Source organism: Pelmatolapia mariae, linkage group LG23 (genome assembly GCF_036321145.2).
Source record: "Pelmatolapia mariae isolate MD_Pm_ZW linkage group LG23, Pm_UMD_F_2, whole genome shotgun sequence".
Classification (NCBI taxonomy): Eukaryota; Metazoa; Chordata; class Actinopteri; order Cichliformes; family Cichlidae; genus Pelmatolapia; species Pelmatolapia mariae.
Window position 1 is genome coordinate 42,619,336 of NC_086246.1, and position 17,535 is coordinate 42,636,870.

At 41.3% G+C, this 17,535-nt stretch overlaps 1 protein-coding gene across 6 annotated transcripts in view; it reads right to left on the reverse strand.

The window, feature by feature from the left end:
- The window catches only part of palld (palladin, cytoskeletal associated protein), a 41,227-nt gene that overhangs the window by 12,165 nt on the left and 11,527 nt on the right, over positions 1-17,535 (reverse strand). For 4 of the 6 annotated variants that reach the window (XM_063466017.1, XM_063466016.1, XM_063466018.1 and 1 more), the window contains exon 9: positions 8-691. In XM_063466017.1, coding sequence (XP_063322087.1) covers positions 8-691 — 684 coding nt within the window. Of the gene's footprint in view, positions 1-7; positions 692-3,135; positions 3,154-6,099; positions 6,222-17,535 lie in introns of those variants that run through there. The other 2 variants (XM_063466019.1, XM_063466020.1) reach the window with 2 other exon arrangements.

The window sequence follows — 17,535 nt, forward strand, 5'->3', positions numbered from 1 at the left end:
CACTTACACAGTCCCGTTGCCTTTAGGAAGACCCATGGCATTGACTGTAGGGCTGCCAGGTGTGGAAGGTGTGGAGGGCAACACTGAGGAAAGGAAGCTGGAGGCAGGAGATGGAGGGACGGAAGAGAAAGGCGAGGACATATCCGAGTATGCTGGAGATGTGGCTACGGGTGGAGGGGGAGGAGGAGGTGGAGGAGGAAAGTCTTGGGCCGGACCTGATGGAGAGGACAGGCTGCCGGAGCTGAGGAAGGGCGGAGGTGGAGGAGGGAAGGAAGGAGAGCTTGGGGACTCGAGGCTGCCCGCCTTGGTGAAGGTGGGCATGGTGACCCTGGTGAAGGACTTGTGTGAGGTGGGTGGAGACAGAGGGGATGACAGGCTGGATCCAGAGGAGCCAGAGGACTGGGTGACGTAGCCCGCCCCACCGGGGCTCTGCGCTGCAATGAACTGCTTGGGCCGGGCGTAGTTGAATGTGCTGGCTTGCATGGCTGTGCTGTTCTCCAACTCCTGGAAGGAGGGAGGAGGTGGGAGAGGTGGGGATGGAGGAGCAGGTGGAGGTACTTCCTGAAGTGGCTGCAGAGGTGGAGGTGGAACTTCCTGATTCTGCTGCTCCAGCTGCTGCTGCTGCCAGTTGGCTGCTTCCTGCTGCTCCAACAGAATCTGGTCCTGCAGCTGCTTCAGCTGTGCCGCGTTCCTGTGAAGAACAACCAGTCATCAGAAAATAAAGTTTCATAAAAAATTTTTTTAAAAACCTGAGGGGCAGATGATAACAAGGTAACAGTAAAAATGTTACAAAATCATCTGTTTTTAGTTTATGCATGACACAATAGTCTGGTCTCAATCCAACTGTAGTCAGAACACAACTGGCAGGAAGGTTGGATGCCAGATGTGAACATCATCAATGGAGAGTCAAAGTGTTTGGAAAGTCAAGTGAAGTTAGCTAAGATGTAAATTCTTAAAGACGCAAAGCATTTTCAGGATGACATCAGCACTCGGCCGTCAGCCTGACAGTTGTCAGCAGGAGTCGAACTGTGTGAAATGTTTTTCCTCTGCTCGGAAGGTGATAGCTTGTCAGGCCAGAGGCTTGGGCAAAGTGTTGGTATGTGTGCAACTTCTGGGAGGAAACCACTGCACGAGCGGCACCAACTGATAGTTTATCAGCCTCTAACCTCTAACAAAGACTTGTTAAAAAGCCCGACTGTTGACAATACATCAAGCATGGCGCTGGAACCAGATGATAAGTGCAACAGTGAAGAAAACAGCTCTGTTCCTGTTGTTCAGCAGCGTTGAAGTGGATGGACTGCAAACTGGGGGATAAGCAGAGCTGTGGAAAAGTAAAACCCCACGGTTAAGGTGTGGCTCCTCGAATTTGCAGAATGAAGGAAAAAAAATGCAATATTTCTGTGTCATTTTGCCAGGATCCTGATTTATTTTTGCACAGGCGTGGTCAATCAGTTTCTGTGTCATTGTGGAGGAGACGGAGGCTAACTCATAATCTAAAATTTCAGTTGTCGACACAAATATTTCACAAACCAGGAGGGTTTTAAAATGCTTTGAAAATCACAGGACATGAGTGAACTCTGAGGTGCTCTCCCTGAGGATCAGAAGGAGGCCGTAGGTCTTTGGGAAAAAGGATGAAAAGTTATAAACCTTGAGAGTCTACAGCTCACATGAGCATGTGAGACTGATGAGTTCTTCACAGGCTGCCTGCTCAGAATATACTGTACATCCCAGCGGTGCGTGTTGTCAAGAGTCCACCAAGTTCATGTGTTCAAATATTTTCCAGATGTTGAATAATCAGCAGAGCGTTTCCACTATTTTTCATCTGTGACAATGCAAAGAAAACCCCCTCCCTCTCGGCTCGGGGTACAGATTTACAAATGCCACCAGTGCTAATTTGACAAAACTGATAAGTAGCATAATTTGGCACGAGTCCTGCCAGATGGACTAAAAAAACGATTTTATCAACAATACCTCAGTTCAGATGTTTCAAACTACTTTTAGCTTTTGCCATCTACTCTTAGTGATTTCATTCAGCCTACCATTTATCAGTTGTAGGTACTGCATGCATACTTTTACCCTTAATTGGAGATCATCACATAGACTGTCCTAGGCAAGTATTTTGGTAATACACTCACAGAAGGGAATTCATTGGCTCAAATAAAAGTCAATAATTCAAAAACATCCCCTGCAGTCATTCCACCTGGTGCTCCCCTTTCAGGACTCACTGAGCACACAATCAATTCAGTGTGTCCCCCCTCTTTGTATACATTTTCCTTTACATTCCCCAAAGGTCTCCTGTTTGGGACTCCAGCAAAAGAGCTCTTTTACAGGAATAGTTTGGCAGCTCGTGAGGCTCACAGCTCTCCGCAGCGGTTTGATTCCTTTTTTGGCGGTGTTCTCGGAGGCATAAGCACCCTGCCCGTCTGCTCCAGCAGAGAGGAAACACTCTTAATTTCCTCAAAGCCTCATCCCACTCTCCTCGACACAATGCTTTACTGCCTCAGCAGGGGAAGACCTCAAAGACCTTTTTAGCATTTACCTACACTTTTGACACTCTCTTAGAGCTGAGTATTGTATTTCTGTTGGAGAAGTTAGTGTTTTCCCCCCTCTTTTATGTTGTGTGAGTAGGACGAAGGGCAGATATTATCCTGTAACTGAGTCCATCCCTTTGTCTTAAAAAGAGCTCTTTACTTTCCAAGGGGTCTTCATTCATTATAAGTCAAACTATACATTATTACTATACAACAATATACTTCTAGTATCAGTCAGCACTGAAATGCATTTCACTTCCAGCTAAATGCCATTTAGCATAGACGGACTCTAATTTTACTAGATAAGACTGGACTCTGACTCCCATTTGGACATTTGCTTCAAATTTAAAAGTGCATGAAAATATAATGTTAGCTTGTGTTTGAAGCTACACGAATAGTTTTATAGTCCACTTAAAAATTTACATCAAGCAAGTGACCAGGAGTCTTCCAGACTCCTATGACCCTGCAGCTGTGCAGCCTCCAGCTCTCATCATCCGCACCGCTGTGACCACAAAGTGCATGACAAGCCACTACACAATGTCCGGCTTCTTCATCCCATCTGCACTCCAGAAGAGCAGAATCCTTACTAAAATGTGACCCATACCTTGAGTAGATGATTACAAGTTGTTTAAAATGCGCCGAGAAGCAGAACAGGCTCCCATCACTCGCTCTTATTCTTTGTTCTTGCGGCGAGCGGGGCTGAATTAGGAGGGAAGTGTTCCTCTGTCGTCAAGCCAACGGCACTGTGTTTTGCTGTTCTGGTCTGAGCCAGCTGGCCCACAAAGCGCTCTGCTTCGCTGAGAGAAAATGCTCCAGCTCCTCTGTCTGTCATTCCAACTGTAAAGCAGCATTACTCTTATGTCTGTCTTTTTTTGCCCTCTCTCTTTTTTGGTGGTATAAATAGGCAATAAGCCTTTGAGTCTCCTCTTATTTTCATCCCGAAAAATACTTTCCTTGGGCTGGATCCTGTCTTTAAATCCCTTTTTTATAAAGGAAAAGGAGGGAAGGGTAAAAAAGGGCTCTCCATCTCTCCAGTTTCTAAAAGCTCAATAAACAGACTCCAGAACAGCTTGACAGTAACTTAATTGAAGGACTCTTTTACAGCCCCGTGATGTATCAGCCTGCTAAACACTGAGATGTGCCAGATGCAGTGGGTCATTACCAGCAGCATGCTGCTTTAATAAATGAAGACCTCAACCTTCTAAATATCTGTGCTTGCACTGTACTGTTTGTTTGCGCTTCCTGACCAATAACAAAGTGCGTGAGAAACTCATCCACTGTTCCACCGACTATCGAAGCAAGCTGGGAGCCATCCACAGGTTTATCTGCCGCCCATCTCGTTAGCTCTGCAGCTGGCTGTAAAAGACGGAGCCGCTTTATTAGATCTGGCCAGCTGATGACAGGAAGCGTACGAGGGAGAAGGGGGAGAACAGGAAGTTGTTGAGTGTACATCATCAGTAATGAGGGGTTTCCTTCTGTAAACAACAACATGAGGAGAACGGAGGCTGCAGTTCTCAGCAGCCTCGACAGGAAGACTGAGGAATGGCTTTAGTGGGTGTTATGCTTTCAGGCTACAGCAGACCCTATTGTGTGTTTGTTTCTACAAACACCTGTGGCTGGGTAACAGCACGGCTTCGCAGTTTGTAAATGATTCATAGAGAAATAGCGAAACTAAGCTCCGGTATCACACCTACAACTCAAACACTGCCTGGAAATAGTGTCACACAAACAGTGACTTAAATCAGAGACCGAGTTCAAGAGAACCGTGAGATTAAATCACACAATTGCAGCACAAAAATGGGTATAGATATTGAAACACACACATCTGGTTCACAGCTACTGTTGCTTATATTCACCGGTGAGCATTGCATCATTACTATTACGTGTCAGCACGAAGCTGTCCAATGCCCTCAAGCAAAAACACACCGTCAGTCTGACAAAGTGACTGAGATTGACACACTGTTAGTAAGACTGTCTGTTTAAATGTCCTGGAGGAGTCCCTTCTGACTCAAGTTTCCATTTGCTTACTTTCTGTGTTATCCTTCCCTAGAAAATGTGTCATGTTGAGAATTTCTAAACTTAGTGAGTACACAGAGACTTGCAGTAAGTCTTACATGTACAAATCTGTTGTGTAATGTTGTGAAATTTAAATTTACACATGGTAACAGCTGGGAAAATAATTCTGACAGCAACACAAAGAAGCCTGCGCTCTTTTCTCTCTCTCTCTCTGGACTCCCTTGTTCATATCTGCCCGCCTCTACTTACTTTCACAAGAGAAAACGAGCTAACAAAGAAACCGCTCCAATTTTCCACGAGCATTTCAGAATAATCTCACAGGGTTGTCTGCCACTCAGAATCCAGTCTGCTGCTGCTTCATCTGCAGCCGCTCTCCATCATTCAGTTCTTCATCTCAGTGCATACGTTCTCTTTAGCTTATTTTCAGCCCCACTCTTCCATGGTATACCTCCACCTCCTCATTCTCTTTGGTTCTAATTGCACACACACCACATAAAACAGAACCAGACTGTTTTCCTTTCTCCCCCTCTCTTTAAAGCGTAACACGGAGCATTTTTCTTATTCCAGCCACACCAAAAAAACAGCTTATGGCTGCCCGATCACACACTTCCACTTTCTCTCTGCCCTACTTTCTCTCTTTCTCTTATTTTCCCCCCTCGCGCTCTATCTGGGCTCATATTTCATACGCAAGGTGAAGAGGCTCTCCACAATCAGCGAGCCCTGCTTTTCTCCATACACCTCCATCCATCTCTCCCTCTTCTCCCCACTCCTCTGGCACTCCCCTGATTGGGTTTTTTCCCCTTTCTCTATAGAAGGAATGCTGAAGACATTCTTCGGTGGATTGAAGTGGGAAAGACATCGCCATCAAATGGGATTAGCAGCAGGAGTGGAGGGAAAGAAGGGTAGAAGGAGGAGGAGGATGAAGGAAAAGGAAGAGCCAGAGAGAGAAAGAACTCAGTCAGTGAAGAGTTACAGCGGAGTAAGTCAGAAGTTTTTTCCACCTAACAGACTCTATTGTGTGAACTAATCCATCTGACTCCACAGAGGCGCTCTGCAAACAAATGAACCTCGCCACATAAACACAGTCGCACTGCTGGAAAGAAAACTAACAAACTAACTTCAGCTAAAGTCGCTCATAGTGATGCTACTCTTCTTTCCCCCCCTCTTCTCTCCTTTTTCTTCTTTTTCTCTCTGCAGTATAAACTCAGTACCTTTCTAGAGCCTCCGAAATGAATGGTTATCACACTCAGCCTCCGTCTGCTCCTAAACCACACACCAGCTCTGACAACATATGATTTAAACATTAACATGTTGAGCTGGTAAACCCGGAGACTGTGAAGGAAAAAAAAGCTGCTGTTTATTCTACCTCAGTCGTTTGCCTCCCTTTTCTTCTTCTGCTCCCTATTTTTATTTTACTGACAAAGTGTTTTAGTTAAAAAATACAAATAAATTCAAGAAATTCTGAGAAAAGAGTTTTTGAAAGTTAATGAAAAGTCCCCAAGCTTAATTCAAATGAGATCTGAGTTTAGAGAAGTAAAAGAAAAAGCTTTACCTTGAGTGGTAATGCCTGTGGTGTAGATATTTCCCTGCAGGAGAGTGGACTGCATCTGACTGCTCCACTTTCAGGTAGGAGACGCATATATAGCGGTGAGCGGCCAGACAGTGACAGACACAGTCTCTCTCTCTCTCCCCCTCTGAGTCAGTCTGTCTGTGAGCTCCTCCTACACAATAAAAGCATGCAGGCTGCCAGCAGAAAGCCGGCCCTTTCAGAATAAAAGTTCAACACTGACCGCAGAGCTGATTTAGGCACCAAAAATAACAACTTACTGTCATGGATAAGAATGAGAGAGACACCCATATCTGGTGTTTTTTGCTTGTCATTTTGTGTTTTAGATTTATAATGTTTCTTGAATGACTGAAGACTTGAGAGAGACAGGATGATTGAGAAGAGAGAGTCAGAGACAGATCTATGGAATTAATCATCTAAAGAAACCTCTCAAATTCAGGTGACACGAATGAGATTGGTCCATTGTAAGGTAAATTTTAAACTAGGCCACGTCTGGAAATAAAATCCACATTCTCTTTATGGCAGCAGAAACATTATCTATCTATGTCAAATGAGCAGGAGAGATATAATAGTTTCATGTAACACAGGCACACTGTTGTGGACCTTTGGAATCATTTAAACAGTGGACGCACTCCAAGTGTCACTGTGTATGTAAACACACCCATCACAACCACATAGATCTGGTTTCATTCACTGAAAGTATTCAGTGTAAAAAAAAAAAAAAAAAACAACTCTGTAATTTTTATGGAATGAGTAATTTAAAAAAAAAAAGGAATTTATCATTTCTATTTTTGTGAGTAGTCTATTTTTAGGGGCCGGTTGAGTCATGGTGTGTTGGTGGGAGGAAAGTAGGAGGCCGGTGATCCGGTCCAGTGTAGTGTTTTTGTGTCTGTTTCAAGTGTGCGTGCAATGATTGGGGAAAGGTCAGGCAGTTTTGTAAACCGTGTTATCTACAGCAGTCATTCAGTGTATATGTAAGATACTTTTATTTTGAAAGGAAGGGGAAGAAAAGACGTCATTTTTACAAATTCAGTTTTTTGGTAAGATTCACACTTCAATAGGGTGAAACTTTCCCGATAACCCTCATCACACCCACAAACATGAAGACTGTGAATGTATGCTATTCTTAAATAAACCGCAAAATAGTTTAAACTAATCGAAAATAATCTGCTTAAAAAAGTTTTAACAAAGTACAAGAAAACCTTAAAATATTTTTGTTAGCAGAGCTTTAGTTTTTAAATTAATTTAATCTATTTAATTTCAGTATTCCAGTTTACAGTGTGTTCTACTGTAGGCACAGATAGAAATGAGCACGGCCACAGTTCCTCTAACAAAAGCGATTTTTTTCTATAAGTTTTAAGATTTTTGCATATATTTTGTTCAGCAAGGCAGTTTTCCCACAATCACGCTGCTTTGAAAATGTTCTGAAGCCCTTCACGTCAGAGAGCTTTTAGATACAATGTATCAGTGTCAACTCAGCACTACTTTATTTCTAATGGTTTGTAGCAAAGTATCACTCAATCACTGTGTGAGGCTCTCGTGCACTGTGACCAGTAGCAACAAAGCACTCATAGCTGGGTGAGTAGGTACAGAATTACAGTGCAGTGGCCAGCACAACATAAATTTTGGACCATTTGCTCAACCTAGCAGTGCATAGTGCGTTTGCTTGTCTTCAGCATTCCTTCTGCTTGTCTATAAGTGAACAACACAGTGATGTAAACACCGTTGTATTTTTCCCAAAGCCATTTTCTTGGTTTTGGGTAAAATAAAATGAGATAATGAATCCCACATCTTTGGTTGGCATGGTTACCATTTTGTCTGTACAAAATGTGTGGTATTTGCTACTTAAATACATCACTTACAACTTCTGCACTCTTACCTTAAATTTACACATTTCCTTATTTTTTGTTAGTGAACAGAGCATGAGAATGTCTAAAGCCTGTGTTAAACTAGCTGTCCCCAACCCCTGGGCCTCGGACCGGTACCGGTCCTTCAGTTGTTTGATACTGGGCCGCGAGAGTTGAGGCTGGGTGTGAAATTGATGGTTTTCAGGGTTTTTAATCGTTATTTTTTTATTGTTTATATTGTTAACTCAGTTTCCCTGGGTCTTTTCCCGTATGTTATGAATAAATCTGGTTTTTTTTGGTACAGGTACTGGTTTTAATTTGTTGTATTTATCCGCAACACCTTAGAGGTCGGTCCGTGAAAATATCGTTGGTCATAAACCGGTCCGTGGTGCAAAAAAGGTTGGGGACCGCTGTGTTAAACACAGACCTTAGCTCATTCAAAAACACCCGCTGACTTTGAGGTAAAGAAACTGAAAAAAGAAATTCTCTTTTATTCATGCAGCACCTTACTTGGAGAGGGTCTCCTTGTCCCTTCGAGGTACGAGTCATTCCCTGCGACTCAACTCATTGACACTTAGAAGCGAGTCAGAGTGGGCCTCGTCTGCTCTCAGTGTCGTTTTCTTGGTGACAGCAGTGTACACATTATCACACCCTCTAATTAACATCCACAAGTGGAAGTTGTGTGGTAGTCTAATTGAGAGTGTGTCTAAAGAGAGATGCCGTGTATGCCACACATGAAGCCGCACTCACCACTTGCACCACCATCCGTAGTCAGGATCTAATCACAGGTTGATTGACCTCATGCGGAAACAATTCTTCTCTCCGAGTGTATGTATGTTGGGTAATGTGTATTTATCTGTTTGTTTCTCAGTGTTTAACGTACCAGGCTGCTCTTTCCTGGGAAACACACTCTGCTTTCTATGAGGGGGATCACTGAAGCCGCTTAGTTTCCATGCTGTCAACTCCCAAGCATACAGCCTGGTCTCTCGCTCTCCTCATCCCTCCATGTGTCCTTTCATCACTCCCTCCCCGTCTGCTCACCCCTCTCTCTCTCTCTCTCTCTGTCTTCCAGCTCCCTCTCTGTGTTATGAAGGTCAGCTCCCACAAGTCTCTTCCTTATTTGGAAAGTTTCTCCATTCCATGCAGGTCACTTTAGCACAGCCGACCAATCCAGTGGTTTGTTAGTCTAGTGTCTCAGCCAATCCTGTGTCTCCCATGTCCTTTTAAGGGCTGCCCATCTCTCACTCTGGAGGCCCAATGTGAAATTATCTGCTTTCCTGCTCCCTTGTGTCTCTGGTGACTTCATTTCAGCTTTTATTCTGTTGCACAAACCTCGTCCTGTCCCCGATGAGAACTAACTTTCTGTGTCTGTCTTTTTCCAGTTGCATGTAATCAAAAACCTCTGTGGCCAGCCGTCTCTAAAATAAAGGTATACGTTAGAGCAGTGGTTCCCAGTTTTTTTCCTGACATACAGAAGTCCTCAAAAGCCTCTTGATTACCATCACCTCTCAAGCTCAAATGTGGTTGTCTCAACTCATTTTAAACTCAACTCTGGAGCAGTTGTAGCTTACTCTTACCAATTAGATTTGGCTTACTGTTAATCAGTTACAACAATTCACATCCTATTTAGACTATTAATCCACTACTTTTTGTTACTACTTTATTTAATAGCTACTAATTACGTTTATGTTGATCTACCTGTGACACTGGCTGGATGCTTTGTTAGGTATATCTGTTCAGCTGCTCAATAATATAACTAACTAATTGGGTTATCACATGGCAGCAACTCAACAACAGTGCATTTACTGTAGGATTGTTGACATGGTCGTGATGACCTGTGGAAGAATGGGAATTTGAAAAAAAGAATATATCGCGTCAGTAGCAGTTCTCTGGGCAAAAATACCTTGTCAGAGAACAGAGGAGATCTGTTTCAAGCTGATAGGAAGGCAACAGCAGCTTAAATAACCACTCATTAAAAGGGCTGCAGGCATGTATTCCTGTCAGCTAACAACAGGAAACTGAGGCTAACTTTCACACAAACTCAGCAAAATTGGACGACAGAACAGAAAAACGTGTACAATATTTTCTTGGAATATTTTCTTGGTACACTATGGATTGCAAAGCTCTAATCACCTCAGATGAGGTAGAAAACAGTTAGCTTCACTTTTGGCAAATCATTTTTTAACAACTCTTTATCTAGGATGTTTAGCTAACATTTTGTTGTGTTTATTTAAACTTTTAGCTAACAGTTTTAGCAGTTAGCCATACTTTTAGCCACTTTCCAATTTTTAATAAGAATTTTATCTTTTTAAAATCTAGTATGTTTAGTTAACAGGTATTTGTTCTACTATGCTTTTAGATATGTTTACTTTTCTAGCCATGCTAGAAATTTAGCTCAATATTTCAACTTGTTTATTCAATTCCATTTTATTTATATAGCTCCAAATCACAACTACAGTTGCCTCAAGGCGCTTTATGTTGTAAGGTAGACAATACATACAGAGAAAAAATCCAACAATCATATGAACCCCTCATGAGCAAGCACTTTGGCGACAGTGGGAAGGAAAAACTCCCTTTTAACAGGAAGAAACCTCGGCAGAACCAGGCTCAGGGAGGGGCGGGGCCATCTGCTGCGACCGGTTGGGGTGAGAGAAGGAAGACAGTTTATTCATGTTTAGATGTTGTACGCCATTACTGCATATTACTTATTTATGATGTTAAGTTAGCAATTTAATTAGTTTATCCAAAATATTGGCTGTTTTCTGACTTTAGTTTATAATTTTAGCTAGTTTTTTCTAGCTAAAGTTACAAAATGATTCCATTAGCTATCAGTGTCTAAATTTACATAATTCTAAAATGTAAATCAGTTGATGCACTCAGTAAACTATTTTATTAATTTTATTTACTTTTGGCCATTATTTTTCTATTAGATTTATGTATGAATTATTAATTTTCCTATCTATTTTCTACTGTGTGCCTGTTAATTTTGCAGGTCCACACAATCTTACAGTAAATTAAATTGTAATTTTTGATTTTCTTCAGTTTAGCTGAACGAATTTTGACACATATCCACTGACCACTGCAGAAGTACCCCTGCTTGTGAGTTACTGCTTTTTATCCGGTCAGTGCTTTAGATGTTTGATGACGAAGAACCACAAGCAAAGATGTCAGTGTGCAGCTAGTACCATATGTGGTTCTTTAACATAAATGTTTCCACCACTTTCCATAAACCACAAGCAACACCTCGACAAGAAAGTGATTGTTAATACTTCATTAGAGAGTTCATGACTTGCACCTCGTAAACACAAACACACTGCTGAGAGGAAGCTCTGAGTCACAGCACAGATATGCGACATATCCTGGCAGCCCTAGCTCCTTGCTCAGCAATGCAGCACAGACAGAATGTGAATCCTGGTTTAAAGCGAGAAGAGTGAGGTTTTTAAAATGAACAAATGCATAAGGAGTCAATGACGACCTGTTGTAACACAGGTTTACTCTGTGTGTGTTTCTGAGTCAGTTTAGTGAGAGACTAATGAGGACTACTGAAGAGACGCTTGTTTGTGTCTTTGGTTTATACCCTGTTTCCCTGGCAACAACCTCAATGGGGTTATAGCGGTTTGGCGCAACTACGGAAGTCATTTAATCTCAGAGGTATGATAATTATTTCACTGGACATAGACTAAAAAGTATATGAAGGTCAATCGGCAAGAAATACGGGCTGCATTAAAGTATATTAGTCCATTCTAATTTTATAACTATAGAATTCTACAGTAAAATTCTATTACTGCAGTATGTAAGCATGTCAGTCCTGTAAGCACTCTGTTGATAACATGTATGTAATGTCTGCATTTTGAGGTGTCTTTTTTTGTTTGTTTGTTTGTTTCAGAAGGATAATAAACAAAACTGAGTACCTAAAGTTGTTCTATAGACGGTATAGAACAGATGGATGTAGCTACCATGACTGCCGTCTAGTACAAAGTAACCACCCCCCAAAATAAATTTAAAAAAATACTCAAACCAAAGTCCAAACTACTGTCTGTACCAAACAGCAAGCCAAATAAATCCATTAAAAATGCTTGAAAAGTCATCAACACCACAAACATCTTTAAGTTGTATTGTGAGACAGCAATTGGCTAAAGCCATACACAGTATAAAACACTGATGCAGCCTCCAGGTTTCAAAAATGAAGCTAACACACAAGTGCCTTAAACCTGCTTTTTTTTAACGGCCACCTGGGGGCGAGACTTGTAAGTGCAAAAAGAGTTTTGGTCCTATTGAGATGTGCACATTGTTTGAGAGTTGTCCGCCATTTTGAATGAATGTGTTACAACCACCGGTTACTTGGAAAAAATGTGTATTCCCTGATTGGCTGTCAGTGGTTCCTGGCTCTTGCTGGGTGAAACTGATTCACAAACAAGGTGCTGTACCAAAAACCTCCTAGTGATTGCTTTGGTTGCTAGCAGACTGCCACAGTTGCGTGTAGTTTTTCATGACTGCCTGTAAACACTCGCTAACTACCAGCTGGGCAATGGACTTGGGCTTTAGCAATCATTTTCCTAGTGAAGGCAATCAAACCTCCACCAACCACTTACAACCTGTTGGAGAATGGTAATTTTTCCTTCACAACCGGTGCCTGTAAGATGGCCATGGACGGATCTCTATGCCTGTGTGATTGGGGACTTATTGACTTGATCACATGTCCAAAATGTCCAAAACAAATCAGGGTCAGATGATCAGTGGTCATGCGTTTGCAAAACCTCAATAGTAGTCTATGAAAAACTGGTTTCATTATGAGAAAGAAGGATTATCTAGGGTCTAAGTGTATGCTTTCACAATCACATGGTTTCCTTGTTTGTTACATCCAACTATGACACACCAAGATGGCTTCAAAACAGGACTTCAGAAACCAACTGGTGATGTCATATCTTTCATACTGTCTATGCCTGAGGAAATGCTGCCACACTCCTAACTTTAAGCCTTACAAGTATTTATATATAACTAAAAAGTTCACCTCCTTTAGAATTTAAATGCATAGCGAAATATCCACAGAGGCTAAAACCTTTTACTGTATCAGCCTTGAAAACATGCTTCATAGTTAAGCATTTTGAACGTGTGAGTCTGTGGGGCTTGCTTCAACTGGCCATTAGAGGAGCTGCAGTTTTTGGCACTCCTTTTCTTGCTACATTTTTAAACCCTGGAGGCTGGTGCTTAGTAAAACTAGTCACTAGAATTCCTGTTGAAGTATACTCAAGTGAACTGTACAGAACATTCTTGTTAGTCTTAAGGAGGTTTAATTAATGTTGCCTTCATTTTTCAGCTGTTTTTCTTGTGATATTCATGGTGTTTGGGACCACCCACCCTTTGGTCTGTGTGTGTGTGTGTGTGTGTGTGTGTGTGTGTGTGTGTGTGTGTGTGTGTGTGTGTGTTAGGTCATGCCTTTTTACAGCCTGTATTGATCTACTTTCTTCAGAAGGGAAACTTTTTACATACTGTCAGCTGTGTAATTCCTTTCAAATTTTCCACTTCCTCCCCTTTCCAGATTGATTGACCTCTGCTTTCATTATCCAGGCCACTTCTGCTTGCACTTAAAATATCAGTTCAAGACTCTTTATAATCAGGTGCTGTCACTGCTTAATCCATGTACAGTAAGTCTTTGGTCTGTTTAAAATCAAATACACAACTCGTGTTCCTCTTTCTTTTGCCCTCAGGCTTTGCACTAGCCACCCACGCACTGCACATTATACAGTCAACCATTCATTATTACAGCATTTCTTTAACAAACCCACAAAAAAAAAAAAAAAAAAGCCCAAAGCCCGAATCATTCTGAAACCTCTGCACAAACATCACGATCACTGTAGTGAGAAAAGTCTAAATTGAGGTCCTGCTAAGTGCCAAAGCGTGCCTGTTTTTCATCATACTGAGTAAAAATGAACATAATGTAGAGCTGTATATAAAAAACAAATCCACAGCAGTACAGAGAGTTCAGCTCGCACGTACATAAGAAGCAGTTTGTGGAATAAAATCCATGCAAGAGAACAATTTTGACTGTCAAAGCCAATTCCTGGTCTTATGAACAAGAGATTAAGTTGTGAAATGGGTTTGGGGATAATTGTTACCTCTGCTACTCATGCTCGTTGAAACGCCCACCTAAACATTATGCAGTACCAACCTATAATATAATGCTTTGCCCTTAGTATCGCGGTCAACATCGTGGTGGTCACACCTTTGTGATGTTGCACTCTAGTGTCTCTTTCTGTGTCTTGGAGTCTTTCTTGTATGAGTATGTAAGTCATCGTGTCATATGTAGACTGTTAAATAACCTGAATATCAAAAGTAGGTAACGAAAGCTTCCCTTTGTTACTTACCAGATCCCTTTAGACAGCAAAGTGAGGAGAGAGGATGACAGCTCAGCCCCTCAGCAATTTACCGCTGTTTGGCTAGCATCAGTCTTTGAGAATCATACTATCGATTTTTGCGAAAGGTGTCTCCAGACCATACTACCATCAACACCAAACACAAATTCGCTTGTAACTACACTTGCATGGTCAGAAGTTAAAAAGATAATGTAAAGCTCCCAAACATGTCTTTGATATAAAGAGATGTTTAGGACATAAAGAAGTCTGAAAGTAAAGTCTTTCCTCTATCCACTGGGCCACAGAAAAACTAGCAAGCAAGCAAAATCAGAAGGTTTGAGGGAAACATAATGATCAGCATGATTTGGTAGGGAATAAGTAACATAAGTGTGCTTATTTTCAAGCATGTTTAATATTAACTTTGTATTTGGTTGCTATTCTAGTTTTTGACTATTGATTAGATGTGAATAATGTTTTATGGAAGAATAAGTATTCATAAATAGGTTAATGGGGAATATTCGGTCCATCCAGGACTGATTATAGTCAAAAGAATGTTGGTATTTTCTTCAGTGGTAAAATATACAGTAGTATGGCTTTGTTTTGGGACCTCCCTGCCCTTTCATACGGAGCACTGACAAGGAACATTGAAGTTGGATTGCAAAATAGCTTGCAGATGAAGAGCAAGTTAAATTTAAATAATCTGTACAATGTGATTTTTTTCAGGAGTAAGTGTAGAAGGTGTAAGTATAAATATAGAAGGCAAACAGCTGAGCCATCACCTGATGTGAGATAGCTGAAACCTGCTGGGACTGTGAGTGGAGTTTGACTTCATAGCCTCCATAAACTAATACAACCTCTACGAAGATTTTATGTATCACGGTGTGACGATAACTTTTTCTTTTATGAGGTGTCTCAATAGACAAGCATGAACCTTTACCTGTAGGCGTATAAAGAAAACCAACCCTGGATACCAGCAACACTGACACGTCATCTGCTAATACATGTGCACGCATCTGGATTAGAGCGCACAGATTTACAAGCTTAAGGTGTTACTCCGCCAGTCTGTCATGAAAGCACTTTACAGGTTGTCACGCGTTCACAGTTAAACCCTGCAGAACAGGTGAGACAATAACTCTTCCCATGATGGCCCTGTCCATATGTTTAGATGCAACAGATGTCTCACTGGCACGCAGTATTCCTCAACTGTTTAAGCTCTATATTTAAGGGCCTGCTATGGGAACCATGGTTTATTTCCCAGACAAGCACACACAGTCAAATGAGCTCCAATGCCAAGAGAACTTTGGGTTGCCTTACATAACAAATGTGCTTGAAGCAAAAGGTCGCATTAACTAAACATTTTTACATTGTATGCTTAATCCTTAAAACAGTTTATAAAAAGACAAACAAAAAACTGTCCGTACATGTTTGTTACTTGTTCTTTTATCCTGCTTGCAGTAGTCTGAAAATATCACATCCATCAAATTCACTAAGTACTAAAGCACATAAATCAGCCATAATTCATGTCATTGTGTAGTAACGCTAGATGTAAAAAAGCTGAATTCCAGATGCAGTGAGATAGTGTTTCTAGCTTGTTATCCATCACTTCACTGCCTTGTGGTAAAGAACTTTGCTTTCCATTCAAACACGAACCTTGGTTCAGATCTACCCAGACAATCTGGGCCTCTCCCCTGAGAATTTCCTATAATTCTTAATGCTGATGTCTGGCATCAACGCCGGACATCAAACCCAAATGCCTACCAACCCAGCTCTCTGTTCCTTCAGCAGAGAGAAACAGCAGGTCTGTTTTCACAGCTCGGGTCTCCTGCAGTCCCGCCTGCCTGCCAAGTCACACAGCGACTTCCTACATCTCATCAGCCCAGTATTATTAAAGCAAAAGTCGTCCCTTACACAGGCTTCCAGTATGTTGTTCCTGTGATTTAGAACATTTTATTTTAGATTTATGAATATGCTCTTTTCATTTGAAATAAACACTAGCGATTTGCGATTATCTAGCAGCTGTTCTCTGCTTGATAATAGCCAGTGCTGTGAAAACACTGCATTTTTGGGAGCTATTTGCATGCATGACTTTCAGTAGTAAAAGCTTAAATGCACATAACTCCAGAAAACTAATGACGTGGCATGAAAGTAAGTAAGTCTAGACACTCATCCTTTAAGCTAACTAAACTGCTTACTCTGATAATTAAACTCAATCCACACTGATCCTCACTGCCTTTGTGTACATACAATAAAACAAAAGCTATTTCACGATAAAACCTTATTTTAAATATACAAGACGTTAGTGTAAGAGTTTCCACACTGTCTCTGTCTGCTAACAAAGTGGTTTGTTGGAAAGTCTTATGTAAAAAGAACTTCTGTAAAAAAAACAAAACAAAAGTAATTAAAGCAGCAAAGTGGGATTACTTTTTAAAGTTGCTGCATTGCAGAATATTGCAGAGTATCTCAGACTACATGGGCACTGAACAAACAGGACCTGATGAACTGAAAGAAAAGCCCTGGGTGCTTTAAGTTGAGAGTGGTCAATCTCTGTTTATAGAGGCCATTTGAGGAAACAGGGTTCAGTCTGGCAGAAAGATGACCTTTGGCTAATGGCATGGCTGCTGGTTTTACTGTGTAATTACAGATTTTAAAGGGGAGAGGGCAGGAGAGGGGTGGCTTAAACTGCCTCACAGTTGGGAATTGATTGTTTCTAGTGGCGTACTTATGATGTTATTGTGGAAAAACTCACAGAGAAGCAGCTTTGCTGTCATGCTGCTAGTTGAAGAAATCCCACACATTTGTTAGAAATGTAACCCTCATACACAAAGTTGCTGGACATTATGTTATACAAATTAGATTTGGAAGCTAAAGTCAGTATCATTGTCATTGGTATCCATAATACTAATCTCATATTCATTTAGTAAAGAAATTTAAATGGAATCTAATGCCCGTCATAGTCAAAACCTAAAATTCAATATGAATCATTTGACGGGATCTTCTGTTCCCATCAAGGTTTGAACCATTTTGGACAACAACCAGTTAGCTTACAACTAACTTGCTCTTGTCCCTGTAGCAGTGGTTGATGTTAGAATGATTTAGCCCTATGATTTTTGGCTTCTTTCTGGGTTTTTATGAGTCCAGTGATGCTATTTTGGGGGCTTTTGTTGTTTGTTTTTTTACCCTGGGATTAGTTTTGATGTATGTTTAGGTTGGAGGGATAACAC